The sequence below is a fragment of the Triturus cristatus genome, chromosome 9 (assembly GCF_964204655.1).
Source record: "Triturus cristatus chromosome 9, aTriCri1.1, whole genome shotgun sequence".
NCBI lineage: Eukaryota > Metazoa > Chordata > Amphibia > Caudata > Salamandridae > Triturus > Triturus cristatus.
Window position 1 is genome coordinate 1,227,498,747 of NC_140592.1, and position 12,464 is coordinate 1,227,511,210.

Sequence of the window (12,464 nt, forward strand, 5' to 3'; positions counted from 1 at the left end):
GTGTGTTTCTTGACTTCAACTCTCTGCTGAAAGACTTGTGGTTGGAATCTGGATCAGACCTATGTGCTCAGTCTCCTATGCAAGAGGTAAAATAATGTTTTTTGGGGGCACACATTAATGCATTTTTCCTGTTGTTCCTTTTGATTTTTTCTGCAGCATTTAACACCATTGATCACCAGAATCCTTTATACTAGAGTGTCCAACTTAAGTCCAAATGGGCCAGATTCAGGTCAGGTTTTCATCATAATCCCGGACTGTCCAAATGAGTGTCATTTCGATGTATTGTATGCAAATGTATTTTGTGTGGCTATCCTCAAAACCGGATATGATTCCTGACCAGACAGACCTATGTTGGACACTCCTTAGACGTAATCGAACTAGTGAAAGAGAAGCAGCTATGCACTGTATTGCCACATTGTTCAATAGACAGGCTGCTTCCTTTGAGATTATGTGTGGACTCCTCAGGATCAGCTCTGTTCTCCCTTTTAATGTTCATATGACACCCCACCAAGACTGGCCCCATGTTGTGTTGCATTGATATACTAAAGGCACTGAGACGTGTCTCTCTCATATCGGCGACTTTGATTGTAATTCATATCTTCAAAGGTGTCCAAAACTGAATGGCAATAACTGTCGGAAAACCATGGGATGCTTATATGGAAGCTCAGGTCAACGAATAGTGAGCATATAACATTGAAGACTCTGCTAAAAGCAGCCTCTTCTAACAGAAAAAAATCTTTGGCTTCTATCCCCCACCACTAATGTCACTACTGTTGGCGCACAAATAGACCCTTTCAATCGACTTCAGATTGGAGCCCATAAAAAGGTCCATTCCTGATTATAAGACCAATGCCCACAGGAAAGGTTCCTGACTGAAGATAATAAAATGTCAGCAGCTGATCAAGGTACTTATGAGAACATGAACAGAAAAGTCTTCATATGTCATTGTATACAATAACTTTGCCCTTGTGTCTGTCATAGGGAACTGCTGCTCCTTTCCAAGGACCAGAAGGTGGAACACTGATTTTTGTATCTAAAAAAGAAGGAAGCGTGCCCAGTTGTAAAACAAATCCAAACATTTCGGTTTACACATGCCATCCTTATTTCACCATCGCTGGTGGCCTTTTTAGTACTCAATACCCTAGTGTCTGGTCGATCTTCAGATATATTAAGAGGCACGTGAACATACGCCCACCAAATGGTCAGATAATCACAAACCATGTAGACTAGACACTTTTCAGACAACAACAATAATTACCTTGTCGTAGGCCCACTTGTCATGCGAGTGTTCAGCGTTCTTGCTGACAATGTACTCCAGTTTTTCAGGAAGCGTTAAACTAAAAGTATTAAAAAGAGTGACATCACTTACCATTCCATCCAATCATAGAAATGACCCTGACAAAAGTGCCTATTGCCCCATATTCTAAGTTGGAATTTGATGTTCAGGAAGTGGAGTGGGTGGTGTCAATCCTGTCAAAGAACTACAGGCAGAAAGATCACTGCTTGGTGCACTATGCATGACAAACGTTATCACGTCTAAACTATAAAGTGAATGACTGTGGAAGAGCGGGTCAACTTCCAAAACAGTTGTTTTGATAACTGTGCAGGAAAGAAATGTAAACAGATATGAGAACATTAGTGAAGGCCTGTAGAGCCCAGGTTCCAAACAACAGATACTACTAGGTGCAGATTACTGAACAGCAAGCCTCCTATGCAAGTACCGTCAACACTTCAAAATATGAAGGATAGCAGTATTTGTAAAACTCTATATCCAACCCCTACCTATGAACCTTAGTTTTTGGATCACACTATCTGATACTAGCAGCCAAGGCTCTGCAGCAAGAAAGTAACAATGTTAGGTGGTTTATAAATTAGGATTTACTCTTAGGAGCAATATAAAGAACTACATACTTTTGTTTATGTCGACTGATCTACTGCGCATAAAGAGGCAATGATGAACAGTTAGTTCTCTGTAATAAAACTACTCCAAGAAAGGAGTTCTTCCTAGCTTTGTATGGCTTTGAGGACCCCACCATAACCAAAACTGCTCCTCTTTCAACGCTGTTAATTGTACAGTAGATTGCACCCTGGTGAACGAAGTCAGTCAGCATACCACAGGTCTGACCTGGATCCTGCTCCTGAGACATTTACTGAACACGATCAGCACTGTCTCCGTGGAATATGTGGAATACTAGGATGTGCTGAAGCACTTTGACCAGTTCCGCTACGTTTCTTCAGTAGCAGATCAGATGAAGACTTTAATGGGTACCCCAATCCTTTGGGTGGAGGAAACAACCCCTTTTCTCACACCTCGGACCTCGAATGTACCTAAAGACAAAAGTCCCCGATTCACCAATCTTTTCTGTGAAGTGTGACAGCTGTCTGGAACACTAAGGCAAGCATTGCATCTTGCTAAATGCAGTACAACCAAGTAACACATAGAATGGTCAAAAGTGGAAGCCTTTGACATCACCTTTTGGCATTTGTTGCAGCTCTTGAACCCTGTAGGTCTTTTACTCTGACAAATCAAAACAAATAAAGCTAATTCAACAAATCTTGTTTGACCCACTGGAATCACGGGACATGTGCTCCACTGAATTTTGACACTTGCATATGGGAAAGTTAACTTATTGGATCAGGCGAGGATGCCCTGTGCCTGTCCAGCATAATGACATATTTAAGTTTTGATGTCTCTGGGCAATGCCAGTGTGACATTCCTGGAGCAAAAGAATCACTCCCTCAACCCATCCTCCCGCATCGTGACAGTGTGTAAAATAGTTCCACACTTCCAGCAAATGCCTGCAATATTTTAAACATATAGAAACTGCAGAGGAATAGCTTTATTTAAGTAATGCTAATACTTCATTTGATCATATAGTGTGATACACAGTGGGACAGTATGAACTGGCAGGTCTCTGTTTATGGTATTGTGCTGCACGTCTACTGCAAGAGAGGCACTGAAGCTTCTCATGCTATATTTTATTCCTGCCTTGAAATAGGGCCCTAGGCTCTGCTGACATGTATCTTTACGCTTGCCACGCAGTGGAGGCACGTATACGCCAGTGGTCCTTTTACTATTTGCATGACGGTGGGCGCGTACCCACCTGTGACAGCTGTGTACATGCCCCTCATTTCGTCATTTTGTCCATGGAGAGCCCTTATTAACCGTAAGTGCTGGCCCTTGGCAAGTATTTGGAGACAGATGGTCAGCATGTTGGACTTTCTTTGCTCTTCTCCTGCATTGTTCTGTTGATCACAGAGCACCCTCCTAATCTTGGAGATCCTTTGCTCGTGCACATCTCAGCAACCGTCCTGATGCTCCCAGTCCTGTATGGGACACTGGGGACGGGGAATGGGACGCCAGCTGGTCCCGCCTTTATTGCCTCATGCTTAGCTATAGGTGTTCCTTTGTGAACTGCAAGGGCTGGTTGTTGGCCTCTTAAATTGGAAAGCACATCCTAGAGCTTAGGTAGATCATGAGTCTGGACGTCTCTGACCCTACAGCATGTAAGTGGTCCAATTAGTACAGATGAAGAAGTAGGTTAGTAATACCCATGAAAAGGACATGGCTCATCCGCTCGCTCGCTACCCACAAGAAGCGGCCATATTTGACTGGCAATCAAAGAGATTAACTAGACGGTACCACTTAAGAAACATCATGCAACTTTGGTGGCCATATTAGGTGTAGACCCATTTTCTTGTTGCCTACGTATAATGAATGTGAGGCCTTTGAAAATGGGAGATGTATTGAAGCCTTTAACGACAAATTTGAAACTGAACTTTTACATTTCCCAAAATTATGCTGTCTTCCATTTTCAGACATAATCCAAATCCACTGCCCTAAAGACATGTTTCTTTTTGTAATGTTGTGAACCCGTTCTTATGTAAACTGCTTGGATGCAGTTGATAACTGTAAACAGTTAGCTGTAAGCAGCTGTGCAATATTGTTGAATGTTTCTTATGTAAACTGTTTTATGTAAAACTGCCTAAACAAAAATAAATGAATGAAGATACAGATTGGTTCTGACTTAAACTCATTCCATGTCAGTGGCCCAAAAAGGGTATTTGGAACGCAGGCAGACTATTCTGCATGATTCCCATGTGACAGCCCTTCGCTCTATCTATGAAATGCAACGGATTGCCAACATTTCCTTCTTACTCAATGAGTATCTTTCCGTTTAGCTTCTGGCCTTGCTGTACTTCACATTGTATGAAGAAGTTTGACGGAAGATCGTGCATGAACCCTCTCTTTTCAATCCGATGCTGGGCACATATATTAAACAGAAATAAATTACTATTTAAAGAACCCCTCCTCTCCCAGCACAGACTGAATTGTGCTTTAGTTGTGTTAGAACTTTTGATAACTCGCAACTCCTTCATGACAATAGTCATCAAAGCTAATTTGTTGACGGTGCTTCTTTAAATTGTTTTGGTTCAAATTCCTTCAGAAAGCTTAATCCTCAGTGGTTTATTTGTTTTGATTCTGTTTGCAGGATTGAGCTCTAACCTCTCTCCCTAACAATATGTTCTTTCAAGATTCATACTCATTTAGAATATTTCCTTTGTTAATGTCCATCATTCACTCAATGTGGGCTAACTTTTCAGCATTTGCGCAACTACCATTGCTTTGTACTAATACAAGCAATTTCCAACACTGCAAACCCTCTGAACGTTTTAACTATCCTAAATATTTGCAAATACTCACTTCGCTGTGTTGATAGGTTTCGGGTCAAAGTTCCCTTCAGCATCCACTGAAACTTGCTTTTCCAGACTTGCCCTAATCCTGGTATCCAAATAGTCAGGTGGCAAAGCCCCAGATATGGCACTGAGACAGGGCATAGCCATTTTGAAGAGGTCAGGGTCGTACTTCTGCAGGAGAGATAGGAACTGGTTGGAAAGTCCAATGAGAGAGACATGCAGAATGTTAGTACTTGGCACATAGCAAGAGCGTTAGGAGAAGCCGTTAAACAGAGTCTAGTAAGCAAGCACAAAATGCTACTCAAACAAATGAAAGATTCATGCTAAGCAAACACTCAAAGTCAAAAGTTAGAACAGTGGTATTCCCTGTCTGCGGATGTTTATGGCGCTCTTTGCACAGCGGTCTAAGAATCTATCAGCTGTGCAAGAAACTTCTTATTGTGCATTTTGAGGCTTATTTTGTACTTTTTGTGGTAATTCCACAAATAGTGAGACAAATATAGAAATGAAACAGTTAAAAACCTCTTTCTTCTAGGGGCAGAAATACTTCTCATGTTTTGTTCAATATCTAATTTAATTGGAAGCATCTTTGGAAACTTCATAATTTGGGGCCTGATTTAGAGATTGGTGGACAGGGTACTCTGTTGCAAACTTGACAGAATACCCTGTCCACCAAACTCTTGCTCTGCCCGCCTCATTAGAGACAGGCAGGCGGTAAGCTTTCTGCTGATGAGCCCAAGTTAGCTCAGTTGATAGGAAGCTTCCTTGGACGGCCCTACGCAGTAAGGTAATGGACAGAAAAAAACTAATAATGACCCCCCACTGTCATTGTGTGGGGCCATTTTTTTTTTGTTTTTCAGAAATAAACTCCTGCTTTAGGAGTTTGTTCCTGAAAAAAAAAAGTTTAAAAGCTTGGTGATGAACATCAAAACCAATCGAGGGTGGCCACAAAACATTTTATAACATTGAAGGGAACCGCCATGACTGTGGTTCCTTTAAAGGTACAGATATGCCTCCTGGGCTGAGGTCATCTCTAAATTTGGTGGAAGATAGGCCGTCAGGAAATCAGAGGTAATGTTCTGAGTCACCCCGAAGATGGAGAACTGTATTATAGTGATACCCATACCTACAGATACAAGACATAATATGTGCTTGCATTTGATTACAATTACTGGCACAGTAACTGTTTGAAGAGCACGATTACTGACTCATAAACAGGAGGCATGGTTACCTACAATAAGTGTCCTAAGGAGACATGATTAAGGGCAAATAACTGGCTAACTGTACATGATTACTGGCATGATTTCTGTCAGCCAGTCATTATTTATTAAGAAGAATGTGCTATATGTCTCTCTTTAGTTTCTTGAAAGTGCTTGAACGAAGGATTGGATTGGAGCAAACAAGAGTGACAGGCTGGGGAGGTTAGACTTAAGATGGATGGGCAATTATCCATGTCTGACATTCTTCAGTCGCCCTCCCTGTTCTGACTTGAGTTCACCTGAATATAAGTTTACATAGCTCAGTATTCAACAATATTTGAACAATATGTGGTTGGGACTGAATGTCAAGTTTGGGCTGAATCAATACCATAGTCTAAGTTCTTGAACAGTTGTGATGTTCTTCCGTAATTCATCATCTTGAATTATCATTAGTTGCTCTGTTGGGTGGACATTTAACATAGCATGAGGTAATGGTTTAGTTGGTGCCAGCTTCTGCTGGTGTACAGGTTTGATGTTCCAATGTTCCTCTAGGGACAATGCCTAAGACCTTACATTTGATCCTGGTGTTGACGTGGAGCCAGTAGACTCCTTGAAGTGTACATTTCATGTGGTAACACTTGCACAGGTTAAAGCAAAGTATGGCTGCCTGATTTAGATGTTCTGGGAGCCTGGTAACAAGATTTTACAGGAAGGCCAGAGTTGATGATATTTTAGTAGTAAAGAAACCCTAGGACAAAGGTTGACATTATTTCAACTCAGGGTGCAGAAGTAGGATGATTTTTTTGGAATAAGTATTAACAGCATTTCACGCCTTTGGCTAGTATGTTGACTTGAAGATTTAGAGGTTGACATCAAAAAAGATACCGGGGTCCCTTGCTATTTGCAAGGAGGAGGGATGGGTTCCAAAATTTGAGCGGCAAACCATTGGAAGTGGCTCAATCTCAGAGACTGTGGTGATTAGGTTCTCTTTCAGTGCCATTTTTACAAACAAAGTTCTCCTGCATCTAATGGAACACACTATCAAGGCAGGTTGTTATGCTGATGAAGTTTTCTTGCCTGGTATTAAAAAAGAAGTGAATCTGAATATCATTAGCATACATATGGAATTTACCTGGTACTGCTTAAGTAGTGAGCAAGAGAAAGTACAAAGGGTCACAAGACAGTGGGAATGTGCAAGATTTTATTGATCCAGCCCTGATCGTTTGGCTGCTCTTGGAGAGAATCAAACGGACTGATTACAGCTTGGGGTGGGATTAACCAGGCTTTGTGTTAAGTCTTCCTGTTAGGACTGTGAAATCTATAGTGTTGCAGGTGGCGGTCAAGTCAAGGAGTATGAGGGGAGTTTAGCTGTCCTCGTCCATGGAAAGATGATGATCTTCTCTGGTATTCACCAGGACAGTTTCTGTGGCCCTTTCAGGGTGCAATCCTGACAGTTGATTTTGGAGGAGGTAGTTACGTTCCACTTAATCTTGAAGTTGTCTTCATACCTCTCTCTTCATGATATTACTGATGAACAGGAGATTGGAAATAGGTAAGTAGTTGGCCATGATTTTTGAACAGCACATACTTCTCTCAGAAAGGGTGAAGATGATATTTTTCACGAGTCCTGGGACAAGGCCATAGAGGGGGGAGGAGTTGATCAGGTTAGCTGTGTCTCTCTCCAGTGGGAGAAGAATTGCTTGAAGGATGAACACTGCATAAACTGGCTGTTCGACTGAGCTCTGCAAATACCCTCACAGGTGATTAGTGGTGCTACACAAATATTGATTGATTTATTGATTGCTCCATCAGAGGCTAATAAGAACAAATTACTTATCATTGGAAATGCCTTATCTGGTACAGACTCTATCTAGCTGCAGATTCCTTACCTTAGAATAATCCCCAGGCATCAGACTGCATCTGGAAATTGTTCGTGAGCACTACCCCTGAACGCCGGTAGGTGGTGTTGTTTGTGTCTGCGTGGCATTGTTGGCATCGTCTGCACCAGAAGCGATGTGCATGGGGCTTATAAAGGCACCACCCAAGCGCATTAACATTAGTTTCTTTTCATAATTTTACACGCCAGGAGTGCGGAGCCACGAAGAACACTGACCACTGGTGTGGAAAACTAGGGCCCTAAAAATGGAACAGCTCTGTATCTATAAACCTGTTCGCAGAGAGGGTGAGGAATCTGCAGCTAGATAGAGTCTATACCACATAAGGTGCTACCAAAGATAAGTAACTTGTTCATCTGATAGAGTCTACTAGCCGCAGGTTCCTTACCTTAGAATAGATACCCAAGCAATACTTTCCCAGAGGTGAGTCTATGAAATTCGGACCATAAAAAAGCCCCACAGGACCAAACAGGCAAAGGGCCCATCCCGACAGACCTGACTGTCCAAGCAGTAGTGTTTGGTGAACGTGTTTAACAAGGCCCACATTGCGGCCTGGCAGATATCCAGGACCAAAACGCAGTGTCCTAATGCAATAGTCGCAGCCTTAGCTCTAGTGGAATGAGAACGCAAGCACTCCAGGTGTTGCTTCTTGGCCAGTGTGCAGGAGATCTTAATGCAGAACACAATCCATTGGGAGATGGTTTGCTTCTGCATGAACTTCCCTTTCTTGGCTCAAACATAGCCCACAAAGAGTTGATCATCAATCTGGAAAGGTCGTGTGCGGTCAAGGTAGAATTACAGTGATCTTTTTGGGTCCAGACAGTGGAGTCTCTCTGCTTCTTTAGAGGGATGAGGCAGAGCGTAAAAGGTACGCAAGGTGATGGGCTGGCCCACGTGGAATGGGATGACTACCTTCAGCATGAAGGATGCTTGTGTCCAAAGGACCAGTTTGTCTGAGTAGAGAAAATGCATGGAGGCTGAGATGACCACGCCTGTAGTTTACTGACCCTCTGGGCAGATGTATTTGCCAGCAGAATGGCGTCTTGATGGTGAGGAGTGTAAGAGGGCTTATGAAGCGGCTCAAAGGGAGCGCGCATCAGGACCAAATTGAGGTCCCATTGAGGCATAACGAAGGGAAATGCCCTGACGTTCCAGACGTTCCAGCCATGTCCAAAGATGCAAGGCCTCTTGACAGAGGGTCCACGACCCCGCCATATTTGTTGCAGTACCACATGGCAGTGATGTTGTCCATGAACACCTGCACTAGCCTTATCTTAGTGCAGGGTAGAGAGGATTTTACTGCTTGCCAATTTGCACGGAGCTCCAACCGACTGTGTACAGTTCAGATTCCACCGGAGACCAGAGTCCTCTGATCTCCACCTCTGCCAGATGGATGCCCCAGCCCAGGAGTGATGCATACGAGCAGATCTGGTTGGGGAAAGGAGAGGGGTCTGCTACTGACTCAATCCCAGTTCATCAGCCACCACTGCAGATCTTTTGCAGTGCCCTTCGAGATCTTGACCATGTTGGACAGATTCCCCTGTGCCCACTGGAACTTTAGGTTCCACTGCAGAGCTTGCATATGCCGACAGGCATGTATCACAAGCAGGTTTCAAGAGGCCATGAGGCCCAGAAGCCTCAGAGTCAGTCTCACCGTAATCCTGGATAGGGGCTGAAACATCAGTATCATAACCCGATAATGCTGGACTCAGTGTTCCAAAGGATAACCTTGAAACTGCACTGTATCCAGAACAGCTCAGATGAAAGAAAGCAATTGAGAAGGGATCAGGTGTGATGACGGCACATTGATAGTGAACCCCAGTGAGTGCAGGAGGTTCACCATAGTCTGGAGGTGGGAGACGACTGCCTGGGGCGGGCCCGCCTTTCAACAGCAGTCGCTGAAATTGGGGGAATTCTGGAACCCCTGATCTCCGCAGATGTGCTGCAACCATCGTCCTCACCTTGGTGAACACCCAAGGAGGGATGGTAAGGCCAAAGGAGAGCACAGCTAACGGAAATTGCTCGTGGCCCACCGTGAACCACAGGTAACGTCTGTGGACAGGCAGGACGGGAATGTGGAAATATACGTCCTGCAAGTCCAACACTACCATTCAGTCTCCCAGATCCAATGCAGACAGGGCTTGAGCGCACATGAGCATTTTGACTTTCTTCTTTTTCAGGAAGAAATTAAGAGGGCTCATGCTAGTATAGGATAGAGGCCTCTGTCCTTTTTGGGAAACCCAATATCCAATAGTCGTAAGGAGGTCTGTAGGTTACACGATATGATAACCACAATTATATAGCAACTATGCTCGTACACTATAACCTGCACATCTTTGAAGAAGCTCGAACTCGGGTTGGGAGAAGCACGCCAGATATTATGCCTGGTTATACATCAACCATGCAGTACGGTGGCTAATACTAAGAGCTTCTTTAAAGATGTGCAGGTACTAGTGTACCAGCATAGTTGCTATATAATTGTGATTATCATATCGTGTAACCTACAGACCTCCTTACGACTATTGGATATTTGAACTCATAAAATAACGTTCCGGTCGACGTTTTGTAACATCTATCTAACACACAGATGAGATGTGAGATAACTATCTTGTGACAAAACAAATCCATTTATAAGGCAACTACCATAGGTATTCCATCTTCCGGTCGATCCACACTATTGAATGCCCTGAAGAATGCCTATGGTATAGGACGAAACGCGTAGGCTGTTGCGTTTTAAGAACGAAAAAATAAAGAAGAAATTATCTAATTCGGCGTTTCACTGACAAATAATAATAACTTTTTGTATGGACTTGTTTATTGCATAATGGTGCAGCTCTGATCTAGTCTATATGTACAATTGCCCTGGAGAAGGGGGGTGCTCTTGGACAGGGGGCACTTTTAGAAGCTTGCATACAAGATAGTTCAAGATTTTTTGATTTCATTGGTGAACTTTTGGGATTGGTGCCGCAAGTGCTTTTGTATGGTCCACTGTTCAAGTTTTGAGTTTCTTCCCAAAGGTATCCAGCCTCTTGGATTGTCTGTCCGGGGGGTGGAAGAGAATGTAGCAGGATTTAATTTGGAAGTGGAGGCTTGGACCAGCAAGCTCTTTGGATTAGGGTGGGTTGTGAGGAAACTGAGGTCTCCTGAGACGGGGAGATGGTGGCGGTCAATTGACCTATCCATAGGAGCTCTTGTGCTGGAATTGGACCCGTCCGTGAGGGTTTCAATAAAGGGAGAAGCGGTTCAGATGTGGCGACTCCTGACTGAAGCACTTCAGTCAAGACATTAGTGTTGACAGCCTCAGTGGTCAGCTGAAGGGCCAGGACCTCAGCTGGCCTCCTCACCACCATACCAAATGAGGCTGCTTCCTCTGTAGCCACGGTAAGAGGAGAAACCAAGCCAGTAACTGGGGAGGGGTCCAGTCCACTGGCATCCACTAGATCTTCCCACTAGGTATTCTCTGTGGCATTTGGGGCTGGTATTCATTAGTGTCCAGTGGCCCCTACCAATCATCCCCAAGTCCTTGCCCAAAGGAATAGGGCTGAGGCTCCGGCCTGGTTGGCCTGCCCCCAGTAGGCGCTGGAGTCAGACGACACCCATCCGGCTGCGTTTCGGAGTCAGGGATGAGTATGGGAATGGCGCGGCCTGCTCGGCTCCATCTATGGATCCAAGGGGCCCGAGTGGTGCCAGATGCAAAACCACCAGCAGAAGACCAATTGGGGCCCCTCCTGAGCCCAAGTAGCACTAATGCTCTTCAAATATGCCCGATTACGAAGTGCTTGGCCTCATAAAATTTGCAAAGTTGGGCAGGGGGTCACTCCGGCACCTGGAAACTCGGGGAGGCGCAGAGACAGCCCAGGAGCAGGCTTAACTGGAGAGCCAGGCCTCGAATGCCGACACTTCCTCATCTTGTCGGAAGACTTTGACAGACGGGGCGAAGCCGAAGACCTCTTTGACTTCTTGCTCTTCTTTCATTTGTGGAACTTACCCAACTGCCCGGGACTTCGACTGCGATGAAAACCACTTGAAGTGGCTCCGTGATGTATCCTGGGACCTTCCTCTTGACTAGGATCGAGACTGTCGGAGGGCAAGCAGCAAGGAGCTTCAGGGGCCGTTCCCTCAAGGCCTTGGTGTGCATGGCACAACAGCTGACTTATGTCTTGGCGTCATGGTCACGCTCAAGGCACTACAGACAGATGAGGTGTGGATCTGTCACCGACATATGTCAGTGACAGGCGTGACAGGGCTTGAAATCAGCCTTCCTTGTGGAAATCTTGCCACACCAGGAGACAAAGTCACAAAAATTGAGGTCAGTCAAAGAGAGACTGGGGGTAGCTCTTCTCCGGATCTGCGCTGACTGGCGTGGAAAGAAAATAACTGAACTCAGCACTCTGGGGTGGTGCCTATATGAGCACCACACATGTCAATTTCAGAGCGGAAAATACCGACGATGCCATGCGGAGCAGAACGACGCCACCTATGAACATGCAGGGGTACTGGTCACGAAAATTGCCCAGATCCAGTCTGACGACTGGGGATTATTCTAAGGTAAGGAATCTGTGATTAGAAGTGTCTATAAGATACTTTTGTTTTGGCAGCCAGATTCAGTATTTTTGTTGGTGTGAAGAAGAAGCTGGATTGCAGGGAACAGGTGAGATAGACTTAAAGGGTT

General features: G+C 44.5%; 1 protein-coding gene across 4 annotated transcripts in view; it reads right to left on the bottom strand.

The window, feature by feature from the left end:
• RYR3 (ryanodine receptor 3) overlaps positions 1 to 12,464 on the bottom strand; it is a 2,047,168-nt gene that overhangs the window by 945,435 nt on the left and 1,089,269 nt on the right. For all 4 annotated transcript variants that reach the window (XM_085627314.1, XM_085627313.1, XM_085627312.1 and 1 more), the window contains 2 exons: positions 4,706 to 4,869; positions 1,259 to 1,337 (listed from right to left, as the gene is read on the bottom strand). In XM_085627314.1, the coding sequence (XP_085483440.1) occupies positions 1,259 to 1,337; positions 4,706 to 4,869 (243 nt within the window). The remainder of the gene's footprint in view (positions 1 to 1,258; positions 1,338 to 4,705; positions 4,870 to 12,464) is intronic.